This window comes from Python bivittatus, unplaced genomic scaffold (genome assembly GCF_059951505.1).
Source record: "Python bivittatus isolate LINGU-HERP-01145 unplaced genomic scaffold, Pbiv_v1 ctg000040_np1212, whole genome shotgun sequence".
Taxonomy (NCBI): Eukaryota; Metazoa; Chordata; class Lepidosauria; order Squamata; family Pythonidae; genus Python; species Python bivittatus.
The window spans coordinates 3607859-3633578 of record NW_028277032.1 but is presented as its reverse complement, the minus strand read 5'-3'; the positions used below and the strand labels follow the sequence as shown (position 1 = coordinate 3633578).

The window sequence follows — 25720 nt, the reverse complement described above, 5'->3', positions numbered from 1 at the left end:
CAAACCTTCACCAGAGCCACCTGTTTCTTCCCAGAGGAGGTAAAAATAACTGCACATCTTTTGATTCCCTCTTGTTAACAGAGTCTACAACCTGTTCATTATAGTGCACATCAACAGGACAGGTCCTAGAACTTCTGCAAAGTTATTTATCTTAGCATTAAACCAATTAAAAATGAACTGACAGGCTTCAGAGCAATTACATTCCCCTAAGTCTGTTGAGAGAGCAGTTCTCCTTAATCCACCCACAGTAGGTTTCCAACCAGAATTAAAATGAAGATTTGGTACCATTTCAACTAGGCTTCCAGCCAGGATTGGCAATGAGACTGGTTTGACTATCTTGATGAATGACCTAGATGAAACTAGATGAATCTAGTTGGAGAGAAGGGCAGCCCTGCTAGATCTTCTGGAGATCTCTGCAGCTTTCCGTATCATCAGCCAAGGTATCCTTCAAAAGAGACTGACTTCATCCTGCTACTTTCCTCCCGCAAAACTCAAGCTTGCTGTATAGAGTTGGGGTCTTCCACATTGGCAGGGGTTGCTTTTAATGATTTTTCTTGTTCTTTCAGCCTAGCCTAGCAGGCAGAGGAAAGAAATTCAAGAGGAAGCCTCAACAACTTGACTTAAATTTGGTTTTCTTCTCCAATTCCTGGAGAGAATATCCCTAGTATCTTATGCCTCCATGGGTTCTTCCCTCACCTTCTACCAGCACCACCCCAGAAAGTGGAGAAGAGAAGGGTTGACTGGCTTTGGTGAGAAACCTGCCAAGTGGCTACGAATGCCAGCACAGCCATATTCCCTGAGGCGCACAGAAGAGAGAATGATGAAAAAGAAACATAACCCAAACCAACAAAATGCCCCAAAGTGCAAAAAGCTCTGTACAGCATATTTGAACCCAGGACCAACCATACCAAAGAAGAAAGCCTCCAGAGACTGGGGGTGAGTGTGTGTGTGGGGGGGGGAGGGGAATGGGATTTTATTTACTGAAGTTTCTACCTGGGAGGCAGGAGATCAGCCTGCCCTCTGGATGATGGAGATGGCAGATACGGCGTGAGCGAATCCTGGGATTTATCCCTTCACTGTCTTTTCCATGGGGATTCTCATGTTTACAGTATGGTTTGAAGATCCCCACTTTGGGCAGTCCAGAGCAGGAGCTTATCCCCAGCTGAAAATGGTGGAAATAGCAAGCCAGAAAGTTCTCTTCCTACATCAGGGAGAGAACATGATTTTTTGTTCTTTTTAACCAAAGCACATTTCCTGGCCAAGTGAATCCCAGGACAAAGACAGAGTTCAATCTTGGCCTTGCGCTCTCAGCTCCTATTCCTCTGTTCCAACTGAATGGAAGCATATTCTGAACATCCTCTCAAAGAAGACAGAGGTCAACCCTTTGCGACCATTTCGAGGACGTTCTAAGACACTGGTGAGGACAAGCTGCTTCCTACTGTGATTGGAATCATTGTGAATCCTGCCCTAGCAAGCACTTCAGAAACAGGCATATCAACCTTAGTTAATTCGGTATTTCTGTCTGATATGCAGAGAGATCTGCTAAGCAGCCAGATGGGATGCTGAGCTATATTTACTTGAAAATGAACATGCCAAACTCTGTATCTCCTAGCGACAAATTAAAAAAAAAAGTGTATGCATGAGAGAGAGGGAACAAGCCTGTGGCCTCCTTGCTCCATTCACAATTTATCAATAATCTAGACTATTATCAAGCTGCTAAGCAAAGAACCTCAAGGATAATTCAACAAAACCCAGATCCACCTGCCTATGAAAGCTTCTGTTACCAAAGATTGTGCAGAAAGGAGCCTTTCAGAAAATATTTCTCAAAACGGGGGCTGGAACTCAGGCCTGCTGATAAGCTGTTGCCCGGCTGCAGAGCTGGCTCATCTGTGTTGGAAAAATGCTTCATATACTGTACTCAGAAGTACAGTGTTATTCACATGTTCCAGGACTAAGTCACTAGTCTAGCACCAGGTGTAGAGGCTGTGCTCTGGTGAGCTCTTGCATAAATTAATCGTAAAACCTGAGATTAAATAGATCCACTAATTGATTGAAATATTCACACCAATCCCCGAAGAGGCAGGCAGTTAACTGCACGCTACTTAGTACCAAAACCTCAATATTGTTTCTTTGAGTTGCTGACAGTAATCCTTTTTTTTAAAAAAGAAGTGTACGATTGGATGGAAAGGCCATCTTCACCATTTCTTCTTTTTTCCCCTGCCGCAGAGAATCAAAATCCAGAATCAGAATAAGGTCACCACAGAAGCAAGCAGATCTTTTAACTACAAGAGCTCTGCTAATTAAAATTTGTTTCTCAAACATCAACAGACGCTTGAGCTGACGGGTTTACTGATTAAACCAACTGAAGCCATAATCGTCACCTGCATGTTGGCGTTTCTCAAGTGAGGGCTGAAGAAACCACTGGGGAGCGGGAGGGAGGGCTGACTGTTGTACTCCCAGGTTTTGGCAGAAGTCAGACCCTTGTTGGGTGTGGAAAAGACCGAGGCACAACCCATGTTTTGCTGAGGGGGCCTTGCCTCATCTCCGATGTTGCTATCCTTTTGCAACCCCACAGCCGTGCCCCCCCAAACTGGCTGTGTGACAGCTCCTCCAGGCAACAACTCACATGCTGCATCAAGAAGAATCATCTGAACGGTATTTTTAGGTCCCTCTTAATGCAATTTAGCAGCTGGAAGTAAGCAGCGCAAGCCACTTTCCCCAAGACTTGATGTTTAAAATTGTACAGCCCCAGAATCAACACATTTACCCCAAAGAGATGACTTTAAATTTAAGGTGACACTCCCCCCCCCCCCCACACACAAAATAAAGACTAGGCAGGAAAAAAAAATCTATACACAAATAGAGACCCTGTGCAATGCCCTGGTTCCCCACTTTGTCAACCTCAGGTTCCCAACTCTAACGGAAGCCAGTTCTGGAGACTTCCCCCCCCAGATGTGACACAGATGTAGCTGTCTGTGCAGATATGGAGCCATGCTCTGAAAAAGGACATGGGCAAGAGAAAAAATTAACAGGTCTAGTAACTAAATACCACTGAAATAAGGCACTCCATTTTTAAATTCATGCGGATCCAGTCATGTATCTGCAAATGCCAGCCACTCTCGCAGGCAGTGACCTGCATGTCCTCTCCTTCCTCCAGCCAAAAGAGGAGGAGGAGGAGGAGGATGAAGATGGGGAAGGGAGGCTGCCCTGACAAAAGGAAGAGAAGCGGGGGAACAGGATGAGGCCCTGGGGAGGGAACAAAAGGGTTGCCCAAGGAGCAGAAAGTGCCCATGGAGTCTGCTCCCTGGAAGTACCCTCTAACATCCGTTCTGTGATTATGGGTTCTTTTCCCAGCTTCAGAGGTAAAAACTGCCTTCCCTGTAGGTCAATGGGCTACATGGAGGGCATCCTTTAGCTCACCTTTTGTGCGGATGTAAGGCGGTTCTGACGAGAAGGCACTCTGCCCTTGCCCAGAGACGTTTCCACTCCCAGGGTTTCATTCATCCCCATGTTCCAAGGCTCCTCAATGTCCTCAAGGAGCTCCTGCTACTAAGCTCAGGTTCAGACAACACTCCAGATTTTACAGACCCTGGCCCAGGTTAATTCTGACAACCCCTGAAGAGAGTTTCCCATCCCTAGAGAGAGACAACAGCCTGGAATTAGATGCAGGTGGGGGTGGGGAATTGGGATACCCCACAGGATAAGAAGGGGAATCTGCCTGAGTTCCTGTGTCGTTCTGCGCCTTCTTCCCCGAGGACAAGCCAACAAGGAGTGTAGGAAGGCACAGAGCCCATCTGCTACCTTTACCCAGGAGTCAGGAGAACGTGGAACGTGCTCTCAACAAACCAGGAATCTGCAGCAATGTCCAGACACTGGGATCAATTGCATTCTCCCACTGGTTCCCAGCATTATGTTAACGAAGGTGTGACAGGCCCAGAATCAGGCATTTCCTGTGAAGCCCCTTCTGCCCTCTGGCTCCTGGCAGCAATCGTTGGCATTAAAGTGATCCTGGTCTTGAGCTGCGATTATGCTAATAAAATGCTTAATGCTGAACCTTCAGATCTGCTGCTCCAATGGAAGAGGAGGAATCCATACCATTTATTTTAGCCCCCTCCGTTGCTCATTCTCTGCCAGCGCTCAGAAAACAAGGGATGTACTTTGTCTTTCTCCTCCCATCCAGCATCTTCCAGTCTAGAGCCAGCAATGCCCCTCTTTCTAAGCTTTGGGGGGAGAAACACACTTCTTGGATGTGTGGCAGCCTCAACACAAGGCTAATGCTTTGCCTTCAAGGGTGCCCAGACAAAGGCAGCTGGGATAATCCCACCCAGCCAGACTGCACCAGGCAATTATCTTTGTTTGCTTGGCTCACAGCAAGTTTGGGACCACCTTCTTGCTGGGCCCTTAGTCCTGGACCAGAAGTTGCTTCCCTCTGATGGACAGTGGGTAGAGGATGCATTAGCATCCCTGCCAACCCCCCAAAAGCTGTAGCTAGTCTGCAACATTTCCCAAGAAGCTCCACTTGCCCCAAACAAATGTGGGCTGGTGACTTCCTGCAGAATTTGCCATGCTTAAGGCCCAGCAAGCACCATTTTAGCCATTTTGCAGTTAGGAGGAGAGAGGGTGCTTCTGGAAGCCCTGGGAGGCCCCTCTCCGTGACCGGTGGGCTGTGTCTGCCTTGCCAGGGTTCAGACCCCAGGCCAAGAGGGAGTCAGTGCTGCTCCCAGGATTACAGAACCCTTAAGGCAGTGTTGTCCAAACTTGGCCACTTCAAGATGAGTGGACTTCAACTCCCAGAATTCTGGGAGTTGAAGTCCACTCATCTTAAAGTGGCCAAGTTTAGACAACACTGCCTTAAGGCAATCTTCTATCAGGGAAGTTCCCCTCTCCACACAAACTACCTTGCACTCTCAGAAAAAAGCTGGGAAGAAATGCAATAAAGGGTTAAACGAAGATAAATAGTCTTTACTTCTGGCCTCCAGCCCATCAGCTTCTTGCTTCCTGTTAACCTCTGAAATGCAGCGTGCTCCCCACAAAAGATCGCAAAGCCATGACCAGTTTGCAACTTAGAGCTGACAAAGACCAGATACAGTGGCAGCTCCATGGAGCTGGTAAGTAAACAGATGCTCTGCCTGACGTGCCAAAGAACCCGCTGCTTGCAGCTGCTCTGGGACACACCCTGCCCTTGGCCAGCTGAACTGCTGATGGATTTCTGCAACAGGAAGGCTGGCAACAATGGAACCTGGCGAAGCATCCTTTTAAGAATGCCCAAATGTCACGAAAAGGCCCAAACAAACCCTACCTGCACTGGGAAGCTAGCTATAGGGGCAAATCAAGAGCGCCCCCTTGGCTTAAATCTCAGCTCACTCCAATGCGACCATTTACTTACCGGGCCCTCCTCCTCTTTCTTAGGTCCCACCTGCAATACAGGAATAAAAACCTTTTACCTGGCCTTTACCTGTTTGCCTTCCCCTGGCAAGACCAACCTGAACACTTCTTCAGAACAGCAAGCCGAGAGAGAGCAACCTGTAAGGTGTCTTTGCTAAACCCTGGGGAGGCCTCCTTGTCACCTCCCAGCTGTTTTCACCCATCTCCCTCTGAGATCTCAATGCAGGCCCACACACGGGCAACCTACCCAAGGGCCAAGTTGTGCCACAAGACAAACGGGCAAAATTCTTCTGCCGATGCAGCTTCTGGCCTGCCAGCTGGCCCTGGGCCCCTGTCAACATCTTCTCCGGTATTCCTCTGGAACAAGACTGGTGTTGCCTGACACAGTGCACAAGGGCTTCTTGCTGAAGCTGGCAAACATCTCAGGACACCAATCTATTTACAGCGTTCACACATTCACACATTTGGAGGAAGCATGACATGAAGAAACACTCTGCCACCTCAACGCTTCTCCTTTTGTGGGTTAGACACGCTGTACTTTGTGTACGCAGATGGAGGAAGGGGCTCAAGAAGGAGAAATGGGCGTAAGAGTGCTTGTGTGCATGTGTGTGCAACAGAGGCAATTTATTCAGATTCATTTTATTAGAGCTTTAAAAAATGAGGGCACGTTGGACCATGTCAGTGTCTCTCTACTCTTTCGCTCCACCATGGAAAGAATGGGGAGACAGGTTGGTAGAACCTGAGGAACTGGGTAGAGGACTAATGGTGCCTCCCCATTACTCTTATTTCAAAAGTGAAACACGGTGTGTTTGTGCAGGGAATCCCGGCAGCCACCCTGGGACCACTGCTCCTCCTCCCCTTAATCTGGATATCACCAGTCTCTAGAGGAGAAACCATTTCATCTGGGAGAGCCCCAGTTCCACCACGGTTTAAACTCAGTAGTCAAGTACATTGATTAAGGCCTAATTCATTTTGGTCTTCTATTATTAGGAAGGCCTATTAATATGCAAAGCACATCCTGTTTGTCCTCTCCTTCCCGTTTGGCAGATGGAGAACTAATCTCCATGTGCACCCATGCCCCATTTCTGCCCAGCATCCAAGCTATGCTGCCTCTTCTCAGGTTCACTGGATTGAATATAAAATACCAAGTTTAATCCACACACACATACACACAAGCACTCTTATGCATGGGTGTGTGTCTGCACGCACGCACGCACACGCACACACATGCATCTTGCCAATCTTTTGACTTCCATCACCAGAGGCAAAAGGGAGGAGGTAGGATGAGAACTGTTATCTCTGCAGGGCTTAAAAACACCCAGGACCGTGCGATGCAGCGTTAAGAGAAAGAGTGGCTAGCAGCTGCTTCCCGCTTCAGGACTGAACAAGAAGTGCAAATATGCACATTCTACATTATTTCACAAGAAAGGGAGGTGAGCAGCAGCAGCAGCAGCAGCAGCAGAGTAGTGACTGGATGAAGGGCGTGGCAGGGTACCTACCTAATCAAGAACAAAGGTGCAAGGGTTAGTTTATGCTTAATGAGGTGATATTTTGAAAAAAATCAGAGATTAAACATTTAGGAGGGGAGCATTCAGGATGATGCATCCAGGAAGAAGCATCTGGAGGGACACTGTGAGTTCAGAGGAGCACCTGGACCCTTGGCCAGCGTGGGCCTGGATGCCTGTCTCCCCAGTCCAAGCTCTGCTGCTGGACAGGACTGCCCTCAGCTCCAGATCTCTCTCTACAGCGCACCCTGTAACTCTTGGATACCATGTCAGAAGGATGCGTAAACAGCTGTGCAATGAGAAGTATTTCACTGGGCGACGCTGATACTCAAAATACCAAGCTGGCAGCAGAAGCAGCAACCTTTCAAGTGGGCTTGGAAAGCATCCAACGAGGGGAACAGAATAGCTAGCCACCCCCAGCTGTTCCAAACTGGACTGGAAGGAGCCAGGCCACATTACGGAAGGGTTACAAATATGTCCAGATGGGCCACCTGATCAAGCAAGGAGGCAGACCAGGAAAGATGCAAGGACGTAATCTTTCTCCTAGAGTCCCCTTGCTCTTCTGAAAGATGGGGACAACAAAGGCACCATGAGAGAGGACGGTGCTCTTCACCCCTCCCGCTGTCCTGAGTGCTGCATCAGAAGTAAGAGATGGGGGTTTCAAAACAACCGGTGTTTCAAAGCAACACGCAAGCGTTGGAGAGCCTGGGTTCAAATCCTTATTCTGCAATGAAACTCACTGGGTGTCCTGCCTAATGCCACCACGCTGTTTCAAGGGAAAGAGAGAGAAGTACCCAGCAACAGAAGGCCCCAGAGCTGGACCAGAGTGATCTAGCCCGGCTTCCTGCTTTCTGTGGTGGACTGAAGATACCCATCCTTGAAAAGCCTATAACTGGTCATGAATGCAACAGCTTTGCCTATCCTTGGTGCCCTGTGGCCATATGTGTTCTGTTTTGTTTTCTTACAAATACAAACCTGCCACCACCACTTCTTGCGGCAAATCCCACAAGAACATTCATTAAGCGTTGTGCAGAAAAGAATGTTCTTGCATCTGTCCTAGATTTCCTCAGTGACTTGCTGTTCTAGCATTATAACAGACAGGAAAAAGCACAAGATCTGCTCTGAAATCCCCACTTCAAAATTGGGTTTGCCACTTCCTTCTCCCAAGTATTTAGGAAAAGCAGAAAGGAAAAAAAAGCAGCTTTTAACCCTGGCAATAATGAAGAGGGGTGCTCTAAAAGTTCTGGGTACTACCCAAGAATAGGCCGACTGCTGAAGCAGCCAATCAGAGCCTTCCCAAGAGGCCCATTCCTCTGCAACCCCCAAGAGTTAGTCCGTTTGGATGGCACATTAATAACTGTCCAAAGAGATATCACAGAGCCAACGAGGGACATGGAAGAGCGATGACTGAGAGTCAGTAGGGTCCCAACATATAGCCAAGAACTCTCCTACGTGTGGTTTGGGAAGGAATCAGACATCTGGAATGAATGAGTCCAACCTGTGCACTGATACCCAGACAATGATCACATCAGATAATGCAGCATTTCATGGCATAAAGATACAAAGTCAACTTCTAATTGACAGGGCACTGACAGGGCAAACTACAGAGAGCAAACCCCACTCCCTTCTAGCACTGAAGAGGTTACCTAGCTGGGTAACAAAACATCTGCAAGAGAACAGCCAAATTCAGAGCACCCCAAGGACTCCACAACTTCTAATTCCTGAAGGTGACCTCCTCTGCATCATGTTTGCTCAAGGATGGAATCAGACTACATCCTTTTTCAACAGGCACTGCATAAACATAAAGAATTGTTATTCAGAAGGTTTGCTGGAGGCAAACCTGTTGAGTCACTTTCCCAGAGCAGACAGAAACACAGCAGCTGCCAAAAGGCTTCAGAATTTCCTTTTGGAGATTGGAAGGGCAGAGTCCAGAAACCACGTGTGATACTTTTCCCAAACGTGACAACAGCGATAGGAAAGTTAGGGCAGGAATGGGTGAGGAGGAAGGCAAGGAATGTTAGAAAGTAAAAATGCCCCTACTCGCAAGATTGCTTCCAGCTGGACAAAGCTTATCTAGGTTCAAGCAACTATTTCCAAGATTGTGAAGGGACAACAAGCTGGGAAGGAGGCTAAGATGGCAGGCAGAAGGAGAAGCCTTCAAAATTTAATCCTGCTTGTTTAAGGCTATTCAAACACTTTACAAAAGCTTTATGAATAATAAACTCAAGAGAGATGAATGAAGAAACAGGGAAATTATAGGGAACACTGTTATCCAAGCACTGTAGAGTTCCATAGGATTGCTCTGGAGTCATATGGCAGATCCAAGAATGTAGATGGCAAACAGAACTGTGCAATTCCACCTCTGGGGAAACTTATGGAAAGGAACTGTGTGGGACACAATATGGACACCTCTCCCCCAAATTATTAAGACTTCCACTCATTTCCAGAGGGGCTGTCAAGTTAGCTTTTGACAGGAAAAGCAGCAGAACTTGGTGACACCTTAAAAACTACACATTGATTACTGCAGAAGCTTTTGTGGACCATAGTCATGACTCCTCATTATTTTTATTTCTACCTGACCTGCTTGGGTTGTCTCTTAGGGTTCTTATGGAGATTTATTCTTCTATTGAACAAAATATATTAGGAATATTTAACCAAAAGAGAAGGAGGGGGAAAGGGGAAAGGAGAAGGATGAGAAGGAGAAGGAGAAGGAGAAGGAGAAGGAGAAGGAGAAGGAGAAGGAGAAGGAGAAGGAGAAGGAGAAGGAGAAGGAGAAGGAGAAGGAGAAGGAGAAGGAGAAGGAGAAGGAGAAGGAGAAGGAGAAGGAGAAGGAGAAGCTTCGTGTGAATTGGGCCAGCCACTTTGGCCCACTCTGTCAATAGCCTTTGCATAAAGCACAGACTTATTTTTACAGAAAATGTGAATAGCGCAGGAACCATTCAGAAAAATCTCCCCCGCCAGCCACAGAGCCTGCATAGGTGATGGGCGGGCGAGGGGAGGAAGCTCTGAATCAACTCTTTCTTCCTTCTGCCTCATGTCCGCCTCCACTCAATGATTCCATTGTTTGCCCAGCTCCTGTTCTGCCAAGGGCAGGCAGGTGTTTTTCAGCTTTTGGGCTAAATGAAGCCACCTGGAAAATCTGCCTTCTCTTTCATCCCCTTCTGGCTACTGGCCTTTGTTTCTTCGACTTTTAGACAAAGCTGGCAAAGGATGGCAACTGAACAGACTCGACAAGGAGAGGGTCAGTTCAGTTGCCGAACGCCTTTCACAGGACCTTCCTTCTTTCTTTCTCCACAAAGCTGGCCATTGTTGGGAAGAGGAGCTCTCAAACAGGAAACTGCTGCCATTTCCTTCACCGAGCATTTCTGGGCCAGTGCAGAGGCATTGGCCCTCCCTGGTGTGACTGCAATCTGTGGGGATGGGGTGGGGGCCCCAAATGGTCAGAGAGAAGAATGGGGCTCTGTGCCTTAGAAGAGAGGTCAGGATGCCTCCCTCCCCAAAGGCGCTGCTGGGCAAGGAGGAGGAGAGCTGGGTGTCCACACCTGGATCTCTAGGGCCACACGTGGCACCTCAGAGCGCTCTTTGCAGCCCAAGCACCCTATCATCGCAGGGATTGAAAACTAACTGCATTATTAGGTTGGAAACATAATGAAAATGCAGCATTATCCCCAAAACAGTTATTAAAACCAATAAATCCTTCCAAACATAGGGAAAATGGGGGGAAAAGGTTCTGTCTATGTGTGTAATGTGTTTCTGTCATTTTGTCCTAACCATAACTTGCTGAACAAGCCCTAATGGCTGGGTTTATGCATAAGACTGAGATGTAAACTAGGGGTTACTGACCACAGTGGCTGAGTTTACACCCTGCCCTACGCAAAACCCAGATCATGCCCTCAGCACATGCTCTTGGATTATGGAGCAGGACTTACAGGCCTCTTAATGGCTTTATGAGATGGTACCAAAGAAGGAGGTGCAGCTTTTCTCTTGCCAGCATTTTAAACCACATTTTGAAACCTCATCAAAGCAGGATCCAAAAGGGGTCTTCCCCCACTCTCTGCCCGAGTGCAAGCTGTTCTAGCTGCTGCTTCCCAAGTGCCCCCCACCGCTTCTGCCCAAGCTCTGCCTCCGCTCTCTCCTCAGACCAAAGCATGCGCTGGCCCTAAGAGAGGGAAGCCACGTGTCCAAAAGGAACTGCATGTGAAGCATATTTTTAAAAAACAACGTCTGGAAGTTTAAAGCTGGAGCCCGTTCAAAGACATGGAGAAGAGAGATCTGTTAAGCAGCATCCCCAGTGAAAAACAGGGTTCACTTCACTCCTCCAAGGAATGGAAACCAAGCTGCTCGCCGCTGGGGTGGCCGTGCTCTGAAATAAACACGGATTCTCTCCAGGACTGGAGCAGCAGAGCAGCCGAGGGGCTGCAGGAGGATCCTGGGAGCCCGTGCATGACTCAGCCCACCCACCGAGCACCTGCTCCATCCCCAGCACGGAGAGATGATCGCTATTTTGATAGCTCTGAAAAAACTGCAATTTGCCTCAAAGACAGTCTTTTTCTTCCCTTCTTAACACCTCCCTCTACAGTGTGCAATTCTCCCTGGCAGCTCCTACAAAGCAGGGCCAGTGAAAGCAGGAGCCGAGACGCCATCATCCCGGCTCATTCAAACCCACGCAGCCTTCCCTTTAAAACAGCAACAGGGGAATTTGGATTTAACAACACCACAACAAAAAGTCGCAAGTGGCAGCACAAGCCCAAACAAACCATGACCCCACCCTAGCATTTCTAAGTGTCCCCCAACCCAAATCATGAACATGCTCAGTCCTGCCCAGGATTTCCAGCCACAACTCTCGGAGGTGTAAATTCAGCCTTGTTCCTCCCATTGTTCCAACTTCCGGAGGGCTCAGCAGGGCAGGGACCTCCCTTCAGCCTCCAGGTTTTGAAACATGAGAACATCACTAGAAAGTCACTCAGAATTTTCATGCGCGGGGCAATGGAAGCTCCTGTTTTGCTCCTTCTCTCCCTGGCCTGCTCCTTTCTGTCCTGATGGAAAAGAGCTCCCGTCCCAACCTGGTGAACTTCAGAGGAATTTTTCCAACTGGACTTTCCTGTCACATTAAGGGAGCATTTGACTCTACCCTTTGAACCATCCTATACCTTGATTTTTCCATGACAATGTCAACCTAAGTACTTAAAATAGACTCACAGCAACCCAATTCATACCCATTCATGGAAACAAGATTTCAATAAGATAGGCTTGCTTAACTGCAACAGAAGCACAAAACAAATAATCAGATATATTATTTGCAAATAACTGAGCACTGACTTTTACTAGTTACCCATCAAAATCCTACAGACCTTTTCCCTTATCATTCTTTGAAATCTTGAATTTTGGAAGTGAAATTTCATTTTTCACATACAGGCATGCTTTATTTGATGCAAGACTACATTTCCTTAGTGACTACAGCTCATAACATTCCCCAGTAACAAATGAGAAACCTCTATATTAATATAAACATTTTTCCCGGTGGCCCAAAGTTCATGAACTCAACAGTCTTGCACAAGATATTTAGATACTTCAGGGAAGAATCTCAAAATCTACCCAGAGTCTAGGGTTCTCATACAATCTTTTGCCATTTTCACATGAGATCACACCAAATTTTGGGGACGAGATTTCCTGAAACGACACTATTGCACTATTTAAGCTAATTTTTCAAAAAATACGTTTATTTTGGATGGATATGCAATTGTGCCCAGCACTTGAGAAGGCTGCCATCCTTGTTCTATGGCATGGAGGATCCAAAGTGGTTATTACTAAAAGAAGACTAATTAAAAAGTCTCTCACCCACCCACCCCCATGCGTCTGATCTTTCCTTGCATTTCCTCAGGATGAAATCAGCTACTGGGGGTAAAGGGTTTGCATACACGACAGTTCAAAAGCTTGGAAAAACCTGAGGACTAGCACCATTCTATCCCAAGGTTTTTTATACGAAGCTTGAAAGAGCTCTAAAGTCTGGACTGGACATCCAGCTTGAATCACAGAATCAAGAATTGGAAGGGATGAGTGAGGCCATCAGGTCCAATCTTCTGCTAAACAACAGCATCTTCAAGTGATGGCTGTCTTGCATTTCTTAAAACATTTATTGGTGCAACTGTTTTTCACCAATGTTTTTAACTACAGTGGAACCTTGGGTTACGAACGCTTCTGTTAACGAACTTTTCAGGTTACGACCAGCTCCGGCCGCAAAATTTTGCTTCGGTTTGCAAACTCCGCCTCGGGGTACGAACAGGATACGCGGCCATTTTCCCCCCCGTGACATGGTCCGCGGCCATTTTTCCGCCCCTGACACGTGGTCCGCGGCCATTTTTCCGCCCCTGACACGTGGTCCATGGCCATTTTTCTGCCCCTGACACGTGGTCCGCGGCCATTTTTCCGCCTGACATGTGGTCCGCGGCCATTTTTCCGCCCCTGACATGTGGTCCACAGCCATTTTTCCGCCTGACATGTGGTCCGCGGCCATTTTTCTGCCCCTGACACGTGGTCGTAGGGAGGGGGACTCTCCCTCCAAGCAATAGCCGCCTCCCTGTCCTCCACGCCAGAACGGATTAACGGTAATTACATCGAACCTTATGGGGAAATTTGCTTCGGGTTGCGACCAATTCGGGCTGCGACCAGAGTCACGGAACGAATTAAGTTCGTAACCCGAGGTACCACTGTATTCTCCTTTTATCCTTTTACACAGAATGTCTGTCGAAGCCAAATTCAACTTAATGTTTAGAAACAAGTATTCTAAACAAATATGCCTTGAGCGGACAGTTTTCCTAAATCTACCCAAGTGAATACTTGTTTGAAAGCAAATTCATCTATGGCGAATGACGAGGCGCAAACTCATTTTTTCTGCCATACTTTTCCTTCCAGTCAATGACTTATCCCGGTAAATTCCAGGAAGAAGACATGCTATCCACAAAAACCACCCGCATAGCCAGGACTGGATTCAGTATAAACAAGAAACACCTTTAGCGTGGAAAGGTCCTTACCCTGAAATCTGCCAGCTGCTGGTTGATCACGTCCACCTCAGTCCCGACTATCCACTGCAATGCTCCGGCCGCTTCTGCGGCAGCTGCCATGGAGTTCAGCTCCTTCAGTTTGCTATAAAAGTCTTTGACACGAGCCAGCGCCGTATCTACCTGCTCCAGGCGGCTTTTCCCTCTTTCGGTCAGTTTGACGCATTGCTTATTTAAGGTCTCCAATTCACGTTTCAGCCCTATAAGATCAGGACTCCCTTCATCGTCCAACATCTGTCTGCATTGCTCTTCAGATGCTTGGATATCCAATCTTAACCACCGAAGTTTGCCCAGGAATTCATGGACATCATCTGCTTGGGATTGGAGGCTGTCCACATCCCTCCCAACGGGGCCCATGCTATCCAACTCATCATCTAGGTCAGTCAGTTGAGAAAACATTTCCCGAATATGATTATTAAATTGTCCTATTCCTTCAAGTTTGCTTTCCATGATTTTACAACAGTCATTGACTTTTTGTTTGACCCCTCTGAAATCTTGCTGGACAACTTCAGCTTGGCATAAAAGATGGGAAGAGTCGGACCCATCTGGAGTATCTTCCACAAGACCCTGAGTGAAGTTCCTGAGGTAATCCACTTGGGCTTCCAATGCCTGAAGAGCCTCCTGTTGAGCTCTCAGCTTCTCCAAATTTTTACTGCTGCAAGCCTGAGGGCCCAGAGCTTCATAGATCTCCAGTTGGTGCTTTGTCCCTTCTAGTTTCTTTTCAATGTTCCTAAAACTTTCTTGGAACTCCTTGAGTCTTTGAGACATCTCTTCAAGGGACTCAGTCTTGGCTTGGAGCTCTTCTGTTATAGCATCCATCTTCTGGTTGATCTCAGCCTTCTCATCTCTAATGTCATCTTCATCCATTTCTGATGCATCAATGAGGATGTCAGCAGCACTATTCAGCATCTCTAGGAGGGAGCGTCGTTTTGCTACATCACTCAACATGGCCTTTGACCTTAGAAGAGTGGCTTCCAGTTGTACTGGATCCAGAGTGACTTCTAACTCTAACATCTTCGATCTGCAATCCTCCACCCAAGGGAAAAGGTCTTCCACATGGCGCTGGTATTTCTGGGCCTTCTGTAAGCAGTCCTTGAGTTTGGAGTGCCGGCTTGCAATTTGTTTGCTCAGCTCCTCCCAGTTTGCTTTCAAGCTAACCAGCTGGCATTGCAAGATTGCTTTCTCTTCCCCAGGATGAACAGAGAGAAGCAAAGATTCTTCCTCTGCCACAATCATTTCATAGGAGCCACTGTGTTGGTTAAGGCTCTTTTGGGATTCTTCCTGCTCCTGAATCTGAGACTGCAGCCTCTCCAGCTTGGCTGAGATCGGCCCACTCTGTGCCTGCTGCTTCAGCCTGTCCTCTAGCCAAGAATGGAGCTCATCAAACATCTGCTGAAATTGCTGGGAGCTGGCAAGTGCTGTCTGCAAGCGATTCAGCCGGTCACCTAGAAGTTGGAAGAGACAGGGATACATGGCTGAAAATGCACTTCACAAAATAGACAATTTTTTTCAATGCACAAACTCATAAACCAGTCTTTCAACTTGTTCCAGGGGAAAAATAATTTACACACACTTAAAGCAAGCTACTCTAGGAAACATAAGCATTTGAAATGGAATGGGATAGGCTGCCATTCTGTATTTTTTCAGGTAGACATAATGGACTTTAGCCCAATCATCCTCTTCCTCTTTCCTCTGGCCACTCATATACAATTATTTTTAGTTCTAATTTTTGTAGATTTTAAAACAGGTTTCTGAATTTGAACTTGGAGAACCATTCAATTATGGAAATTCTAGGACATATTGTACCAGTACCTTACACTACCTTTGGGGAGGTGTAATATTACTCATTGTGTGGGTGAACAATACTGGAGAAGTCAGAATTCTTTCTCTTTCTCTCGCTAGCTGGGTATACACAGCACACTAAGCCATAATGTGGTTTGGTTCTGGCTTGTGTGGATTTTCTTTTTCTTTTTGAGACTACAAGAAAATAAGGACTAGCATTCTCTCCTGAACCATCATACACATCAGATTGTTTGGGTACTATATCTAGAGCATTAACATGACCAACACATTTCTTCCTAGGAGAACATTTACAATGGCTTGACGTGTGCTAATGACACTGCTGAGTTTAATGCCACCTAAATGTGTTATATTAGAAGCCACTGGGCCCAACTGCATCCTACCATCTTCCTATAATGTCTGGCCCTTTGATTCTGCTTCTCAATTAAATGGTACTGTTTAATGCTCACTTCAGATTCTGCGAACAACCCACCCACATTATACCTGCTAAATCCTCCAGCCCTTTGAGAGGTAAGGCCACAGTTTCCAGGCGCTTCCTGAGTTCGTCTTTCAGGTACTGTTCTCCAATGAGAACAGAGAGCTCCTCGCACAGGGCTTGAGCCTCTGTGATCTCCTCTTCCAGCTGTTCCAGGTCAGACCGGATTTCACTTGTTTCCTCCAGCTGTTGCTTCACAGCCTCTGGCTGGGTACTGATGGCAGACTGAGTGCTCAACCGCTGTCCAGCAGCTTTCACTTTCTCAGACAATCCCTGGAGCAGCTCTTGGAACTGAGTGCTCTTGACAACAGCCTGGTCGATTTGACTGGAACGAGAGTTGAGGCGCTCCATAAGCTTGGTCCACTTCCTGTTGATAGCCTGGAGCTCTTCCTGCATATGACTGTTGGATGGAGACATTTCACCAGGGCTGGTGGGGATTCCTCGGGCTGCCTCATTCAACTGATCATATTGGTGCTTCCGAGCTTCAAATTCCTTCAGCATGAACTGCAACACAAATATATATGTGACGGACTAGGGTGATTTAATTAAAACAAAAGCTAAAGAAGTCCAGCTGATGGGAAGAAAGAAAACATGGTGCTATTAGCCTCACTGTTTGGGGAGTTACCATTTTAAGAACTCAGAAACCCATGAAGACAGCCGCAAGCACAGCTGCCTTCACAAATTCAACAAAAATAATTAAGATGCCTTTTCTGTGAAATAAATTGGTGGTTTTCAAGTATTCTATCCTTGAGTATTCTTCTTTATATGGATTAACATGAAAATGAAATCCCACGCATTGCAAAGGATTCTGAAAAACATTCTAGTTCAGGCTCTTGGTTTATGAAAGGTATGTAAGGAAATTCTTGGAGTCTGGGAAAGAAAAGGGAGGGATTCAAAACGTGGTAGATGAGGAGCAGGAAGATATTTCAGCCTTATCTCTCTAACTGTCATGTCAGTCCATCCATTAGGGATTCTGTGAGAAAGAAGACCAGATAATTCACAGAGGTCTCACTTTAATGTCATCACTACTAAATGAGGACTGGAGTATATTTCTCTAGCTCCTAAGATTCTGTAGCGTAACCCTATTTTTCCTGGCATTCAACCTGATTATTGAGATTGTGGGTAAATATTGCTTCCTTGGTCATGTACTGCTGTTAAGGACTTGACAATTATGAGGATGCACTCATAATTGCTTTGTGCAAAGCAAAAGTGCATCCTAGAATGCACTCAATAGGTCTTTGCAATCCACCATTGGATTGCAACTTCATACTTCCAAACTACCATGACCAAAGAACCAACTCCAGCCATGTTGACTGGGACTTCAGGGAATGGGGAGACAACAACACATTGAGGAAGACCATTTGAGAGCCAAGCTTGCCTGCCGTAACAGGTCTGAGGAACATCTTCTTCCAAGAACCTTCAGGGTTCCTTGGAAACATCTAGTCCAAGCAACAAGTGGCAATATTTAGAAACTGTATCATCATCTTCATTCAGAAGGCACTTTTAATGAGGTGCAAAATGTACATAATGCTAACTGACAAATCAATTAAAAGCCAAACAAGTTAGTCATAAAAAGCAGGAGTTTAAACTGGCTGACAACAGAGCTAAAAGCACATTTGGCAGCTCTAAACCATCTGAATGTGGAGTTTCTGGAAGTGCTGCACAGAAACTGCAGGGGTTGAGCTTTTAATACATTGCAGCTTTTCAAAAATGCTGGGGAGGATGATGGCATTTCTAAGGCATTCCAGTCCTCTGCCTTATTTGTCCTGCTGCTACCCCAGAACACATAAACAAATGGCAGAATGAGCATCAAGTGGCTTAGCTAAGACATTTTTCTTCCTCTCGGCTGACTGGCTACAGACTTCTTAGCAATATGATTTATCTCTCTCAAAAAAAAGAGGGAGAAATTAAATAAGGGCAACAAGTTAAATAAACCAATCATTTGTAAATGAGCCTTTCCTCTGTCAGGGCTTGAAGTGAAGTTGGAGATGTTTTAATCAAGCAAACTGTGAAAGATCCATTCAGCCCCCACAGCGCTCAATTCCATCCATGCAATCCAAACACACAAAAAGGCAGAAACCAAGACTTTTGCTTGCCTCACCTGAACCTGCTGTTTTTGGGCATTCAGCATATTGGGATCAATGGACAGTGGTCCCAGCACGCTCATCATGAGCTCCTTCTCCATCAGCCAGGGCCTCAGCTGGCCTTCAGCTTCCTGGAAACTTGCCAGTTCATTGGCTGATTTTTCTAGTTTCTGCTGGCGCTCCTCTGTCACCTGCTTGGCATGTGCCCACCTGGAATCTGAATATCAGAAACACCATGGTTGGAGATGTCAGCAACATAATGCAAGAGCGAAATATATCTTCCACAAATCTTTTTATAACAGTCATTGGCTAAAGAGGGACTGAGAAAAAGAATAGATCCTGCACAAGCCAATATTTATATCAAGGTTCTTTCTCCTCACTTACACAGACTCATCTTGTTTTAGTCTTCCCCAAAAGGAGTCTAATGGACTCCTTTTTCCTACTTCTCTCTCCACCTCCTCATGGAATAAATCCTTGATATTTCAGCTTGGCTTGGATTTTGAAACCAAATACCTTTTCCAAATATTCTCTATTGCCTGTACACAGTATTCAGAGTAGTACAACCTCCAGGCCACGCACATCTGAGACCCTTACATAAGAGAGTATCTGAACTTGTCATTTATGGTTCCCCAGATCAAAAGTGACAGTTTGCTTACCTAAAATATAAACTCATTCATTATCTATTTTAGCCCCATATGATCTCAACATACAGCACATCTACATACAGTCACAGTTAGGTAGGCAAGCTGGTGCCCTCCAGATATTTTGGACTTTCATTAGGCCCGATCAATATGCCGAATTGCAAGAGATCATGGAAGTTATGATCTTAAACATTTGCAGGACACCAGGTTGTATATATCTGGTCTAAATAGGAATACAATTTCTACTCTGCAGCAAGAGGCCCAGAAATGCTGAATGAATATTGAATGCTGAATGAATTATCAAAGGCAGGGCCTTTGATAAATCTATACTTTCCAGCAATCTGGAGTGGAAACATGAGATTTAGCTGAGCTGATACAAATTCAGTACACTTTATTATGAAGCTGTTATCTATGTGTTCCTCTTCTCAGTAGTTGTTGATGTGAGTCAAGCCACAGCCAAACTGTAGGCAAAGGTATCTGAGGGGCTTCAGGCTAGGGGTGGTGATCCACCATGCCTGAAAGCAGCTGCCCAAGGCTGCAGACAGAGAGAGACTTCTCCCCAAGGCCTGCTATCTATAATTCTTCAGCCAAAGACGCTTGAGATTGGATCTAAGACCCTGTGATGCCCAGTAACCGCTCTCCACCTATGCTTTGAGATCTCCTCTCCAGAGCAGAAGGGCACATCTGTTCTTCTGTGAATGGCAGAGGCCTCCTTTGCAGAGCTGTCAAGGCTGGTTTGGAGACACTTCCAAACAGTCCCAATTTGAAAAGGGGTGGGAAGTTGCATGACCTTTCTCTGGAACAACTCATAAATTGTAACATCCTTGGCAAGTAACAGTCATCAACTCAGACACTTCAGTCCTATCTGCTCAACTCCATCCATATGAAGAAAACTTTGTGCCAGCTCTCCTCATCCAGAAAGGAACTGATATGGAAACTGGCCAAAACACAGCTATGTTCACCTCAGAGAAATGAGATAGACCAGAGTGGGGTATGGAAAATACATCAAAAAGAAAAACAACTGCTAGAGATGGCAAAGGAGAGTCACCAAGGCCATACACACCTACAAGTCTAGCTTTCAAAGTGCGCATCAGCCTGCCACAGACTTCTCAAGAAAATTTCAAGGTGATTTTATTCTTAGAACAATGCTGATATTTCAGATACAGGTACAGCTGTGAGTGGGTGAAAAGAGGCCATCTGGCAGAAAACGAGATGCAGCCCCAAAAGAAAAAAATCTGGGAGGACTATCATGTGACATAAACTCCTGGAAATTTCTTCTGCACAGCTTCCATGGGAAATAATACTGACCCTTCTCAGGTGAAAGGGCACACCCATATGCCCATCTATGCTTCTTGTTTCCTTTTCTCACACCAAGACTGACTGCCCAAGAACCCTGCTCTCTCCACACTGAAGATGCTTTCCTACTTGTGTACAGAGAACACATCGATTCTGCAAGGCTCTGCAGCACTATGTCCTTGGCTCCCATAACCGTCTGGGTGTTGAAGGACATGCTCACCAGCAACAAGTACTACCATGCAGGCAATGTTCCTGGTACATGGGAACAGTGTATCTATTTCACAGGCTGTCACATAATTGCAAAGGGGCTTTGTCCTGCCCCAAATCTTGTGGTATTTCAGCAAGCTCATCCCTGAGACCTCATGGGACAAGATGACTGGGTGAACTTGCAAGATTTAAAAAAACATATTATTATTATTATTAGTATTAGTATTAGTATTATGGTTGGTCACATAGTCAGCCAGATGTTTAGACTGGATATGGTGTTTTTATCTACCTATTGAGTCCTTCCCAAGGACCTGGGATAGGCAGATGTTCTTGTTTGATGGTGTTAAAGGTATTGTCATAGGATATAAGTTGTTCCAAGTAAAGCTGCCTATTGCGATTGACTGATGGTGATTTTGTCAATGCCAGTACTATTATTATGTTTGGCTTAATTCTGGGAATATGCTGGTACCAAGGATGTTATAGAGCATATATATTATGTTATTGATACCAGTTTCTTTATACATCTTCAAAACTTCTATTCAGTAATTTCACAAAAATATGCTCTTGTGTGCTTCCCATTTTTCTCCCTTATCCTACAGATTCTTCAATGCTCCCAAGGCTGCCACACTCCCCCAGATTACACAATGAAAGGCAGCTAGAGAAAACTCAGTGTGGTCTGCAGAAATGTTCTGAAATCTTAATTAGCTCCTACAGAGTTTCTCAGAGATTCCCAGGCTACGTACTTAAGTCTTCCAACATCCTCTTCCAGTTTTCTGCTTCTGGGGAGTCAGGGTATTTCTCCAGGAGTCCAGACAGCGATTCCTTGGCTGCCTGGACCTTCACAGCATTCTGTTCCAAATCACCCAGAAACGCCTATTCAGAAAGGAGGAGAGGAAAGAGAAGAACATCAGGCAGCAGTGGTGATTTGATAATGAGTTAAAGGTTGGAAACGTTTTCCAGGACAGGGCCTCTGTCCTCTTAATTTCTTTTCCCTCTAAGGGTAGCAGAGGGTGCTGCTGATCAAGTGATGCTGTGACCAAAGTGGTGAGGACCAACATTTTCAACCTGTTTTAGGCTTTGTGAAAGGGTAGTCTTAAACTTTCCCCAAATCAGAAGTATCAGCTACTTAGATGAGAAATTGGAGGAGTTTCAATGGGTAGAATGCAAAGCTTAAGGCACTCATTTTGCTTCTCAACTGGACTGAAAAAACTGGTGCCCAAGAGCCAGGGGTCATATGAGACCACAAAAGGGGTGCTTGTGCATGGAGGCTTGGAAGGCCATCCATGTTCTACAAATTTCGAGTTCTGACCCTTCGCTGGGTCCAAACTCTGCGACCTGAAGCCTGGTCCTCTGGGGGGGAGGGTGCCCTGGTTGGGCATGGTTGCTCTAAACACATGTCAGTACTTGGAAAGTATTCAGGCTGGTCTTTGGAGGAACAGTCCCTGAGCAGCCCTTGCAATAGTAATGCCAGAGTACATCACAGAGCACCTACAACAACAACAAAATCTCTTTAAAATGGAGTTTCAACCTGTTGGAATAACTGTATTATCTTTTTGTGGGATGCACAAAAAGGGTTTATAAACTTTTTATAAAAGTTAAAAAAGTTTATAACAAAGTTTATAAAGCTACAAAAAGTAGAAGAAATTTGCCATATGCTTTGCTGAGCAATATTATGGATGGTCTTTAAAAAGCAAGGAAGCAGGATTTCCACAGAGATATACATGAAAATCAGACCTTGTTATGCTCTGCCTGAGCTCTCATTGCCTCCGATCTTGTAGGTGAAGAGGAGGCTTCCAGGACTTTCAAAGCCTGCTCCTTCTCCTCCAACCAGGTCAGCACAGAGTCCACCTCCTCCTGGGCCTCCCTCATCTTTTCCAACATGGCCGAGAGCTGCTCAAGGCGTCCCCGTAAGGCAGCACCCAGCCCTTCATACTGCTGGTTCACATCTGACATGTCACACTGGATCTCCGTCAGATCTAAGGCAGAAAAAGAACCCAACTGGAACTAGAGGAATTATTTAATTTTCTTATGGATATAGATATAAGGGTCCTTATTTCTAAGGCCATACATGTCCTTAGATTCAAGAGTCTACATATATTCAGTGGAATAAAGTACAAAATGCATGAAGAACCTCAAAGGGGTGATTCAGGAGAAATGTCAACTTAGCAAGTTGGGAGTGGGCAGCGCAGTTTTGCGCTGGTTCTCTTCCTTCCTCCAAGGTCGATCCCAATCGGTGTTGATTGGGGACGAGAGGTCCAGCCCACGGCCCCTCCATGCCAAAAGGATACCATGGTCGATGGTTTCGAAAGCCACTGAGAGGTCAAGAAGAGCGAGGATGGGTACACTACCTCTGTCCCACTCCTGCAAATCTTTTATTTGCACTCAGTTAAAAAGTTTGAAACATCATGACGAGATGAGCAACAGGGAGGCTTGGGAAAGGGTGGGAACGAACCTTCCAGTTTTACTCCATCCATACGGCCCCTGACTCATAAAGTAAGAAGCTGTGAGGATCTAGGAACAAAGCAACTTACTGTTTTTCCTCATTTCCAAAAACATATTCACTCTTTGCTTTGAACAATAGGAATGCAAACACAATTGCCATTGGTAGGTCTCACTGCAGTAACATAAAGAAACATACTCTCAAAAGTATGCACAACTGGCTGAGTTGCCTCACCTTTGCAGGTGTGATATCCATTAACACTGCCTGTTGAACTTCCACCAGCAGGGAGCACAGGACCTGAGCAAAATCACAAGGAGGCAGACATAATAACATAAAATTTTGGAAAAGACATCCAGGTTTTGTCCTTTGCAGTTGGAGTACAACTAACATCCATATGCTGGTCTTTGACCGTAATAAAGATTTGATTTGATTTGACAACTAACATCCATTCATGCCACAGCAAACTAGCTAGATTGTCACTTGCCCCTTTAGGGCAGGAGATATGTTTATGCATTATTTTTATCATACTGAAAGAGCAGCTGCTAAGGCATGCCCTTTCCAAACTACCAACATAAAATGTAGCTAACATGTCCCAGTGAAAGTGGATTCACATTTAATGAAGAAGATGGCAATCAGTGCGTAAATATTGCCCAGGCACAAGCAGGCTCACATTCCCAGAAGCAAGAAGCAAGACCACAGAAGAAAGAGAGTTAACCACTTTGAATTACATATATACAAGGCTCCCATTTGAAAGCAGTGATACTGGTTGGAATTCTTGTGCTGCCCCCTTAACCTTTTTTTAATAAAATGAAATCATCAGACCTTTAAGAGACCTGCTTGCTTGGATGTTCACTTCCAGGACTGTCTATTGATCCAGCACCCCGTTCAAAATGCTGCTGCTTTCCACTACGGGAAGGCTGGCATGGAAATTCTCTGCACGAGGCAGAGGAGCCCCAGAAGAGGTGCCTGCGATGCTGTGCAGCAGCCTAAGACTATTCTGACATGTTTTGGTGGGCATGTGATTAGGCATTATAGAAATATCTGTATAAATAAAGGTAAACCATTCTACTGCTGTCACTATTAATATTTCTCCCTTCTGCGTTTTATTTTTCTAATTGCATGTGATCTGTCCAAAGAATGCCTGTTTTGGGGGGCTCCAAATGGTAACAAATAGGGTGTCATAGTGAATGTTCCATCTGGAAGCGGGGTGCTGCTCTCATTTCAGTATGCCCAGTGCATGATGGCTTCACTAACAGGGCTGTTGGCCTGAGGCCCAATTTGTGTTCCCTGGCAACGGCACAGACACCATAGAGCAGGGTTCCTCAACCTCAGCAACTTTAAGATGGGCGGACTTCAACTCCCAGAATTCCCCAGCCAGCATGGGAGTTGAAGTCCACCCATCTTAAAGTTGCTGAGGTTGAGGAACCCTGCCATAGAGTACCTGCACACTGCTGGCTTCATGTCACCATAGGAAGGAGCCCTATGACCTGAGCAGCCTGCAAGGCGGGAGGCCAACAATGATAAGCAATAATTTAGGGGGAAGTTCTGCTGCCAAGGGAATGCAAGAATCAAGCTGGAGTCTACTCCAGAATGAGGGACGCAACTGAGACAGAGAGGGAAAAGCCCCAAAGCGATCAAAATTATTGCATCACAAGTGGTTAGGACCCACAGATTTCTTTTTCTCTCCCCAGGACAACATGGGAGTTTTAAAAAATATTAGGTGAGGAAAGGAAACCAATCTGGCTAAGAAATAGCTGAAGGCACCATATGGTTGAGATGTAATGCAAGACTGTGATTTAATTCATAATCAAGATTGCTATTCTGTACTATATACAGTCAACTACAGTCATTATGGAGCCTTATACATTTAATAAATGAATAAATCTATGCACAATTGTGAGGTCATTCTGTTTCTAGCCAGATGGCATATATTCTGTGGGTCTCTAGAATACTCCAGCCTTTTAGTAGTTTGATGTTTAAAATAATATGGTGGGTTTTCCATCATTTTATATATTTGTGGACTTGATATGAGTTTATTGCATTTTATTGTTTTTTATGTTGTAAAATTGCCTGGAAAAAGGGCAGTATAAAATTCCTTAAATAAATTTAGCAATAAAGTCACACTTCTGCTTTTGCAAAGCAGTAGCTCTCACACACTTTCAGGGGAGCCTTCAAACATTTATCAGGAGGTCCCAGATGAAAAGGCTGGTCCTAACGACAAGCCCACCCCGTGCAACGCCAGGACAGCCTGCAGCCTGCTCTTCTGGGCCAAGTGGCAGTGAAGATCCAGAGGCTGGCCAGGCCCCCATGGCATCACATGCCTTATTCCACCTGCGACACAGATTGGGCTGGAGAGTGGGATTTGGACCTGCTGCCCCTGGTCCTAGTCTAACATCATTACACCACACTGTCTCTACTTTTAAAAAAGGACCTGCTTGTATAAAATTAGATGTCAGAAAACACTAGTTCAGCCTTAGCTAGTTTTTCATAATAGCTAGCCTTGTGCCCTGCCCTCCCCCTGCAGTCTGAGGCACCCTGTGCCAGACATCTTAGTGGCCGTTTGAAAGAGATGCCCACAGCCTTCACTGGAAAATAGGATGTGTTGTGAATGTAGTTCAGAAACCATGGTGATGTACAAGGTCAAAGATATGGGATCTCTATCAGGCAGGGCTATCCTGTAGCCTTTCCAAGATTCAGTCAAGCAATTCCGTGTGTACAGCTTTGAGTTTCTTGATGTCCTTCAAGGAACACAGTTCTTATAATGGGAGGGTAATATTTTTTGCCCATGGAGCGCTATAAGATCTTGCACTTAAAATGTATAATTTATTA

At 45.6% G+C, this 25720-nt stretch overlaps 1 protein-coding gene across 15 annotated transcripts in view; it reads right to left on the bottom strand.

Moving 5' to 3' along the window:
- The window catches only part of MACF1 (microtubule actin crosslinking factor 1), a 305205-nt gene that overhangs the window by 64674 nt on the left and 214811 nt on the right, over positions 1-25720 (bottom strand). For all 15 annotated transcript variants that reach the window (XM_088153923.1, XM_088153929.1, XM_088153958.1 and 12 more), the window contains 6 exons: positions 23126-23188; positions 22186-22427; positions 21195-21324; positions 18325-18524; positions 16232-16727; positions 13922-15393 (listed from right to left, as the gene is read on the bottom strand). In XM_088153923.1, coding sequence (XP_088010049.1) covers positions 13922-15393; positions 16232-16727; positions 18325-18524; positions 21195-21324; positions 22186-22427; positions 23126-23188 — 2603 coding nt within the window. The remainder of the gene's footprint in view (positions 1-13921; positions 15394-16231; positions 16728-18324; positions 18525-21194; positions 21325-22185; positions 22428-23125; positions 23189-25720) is intronic.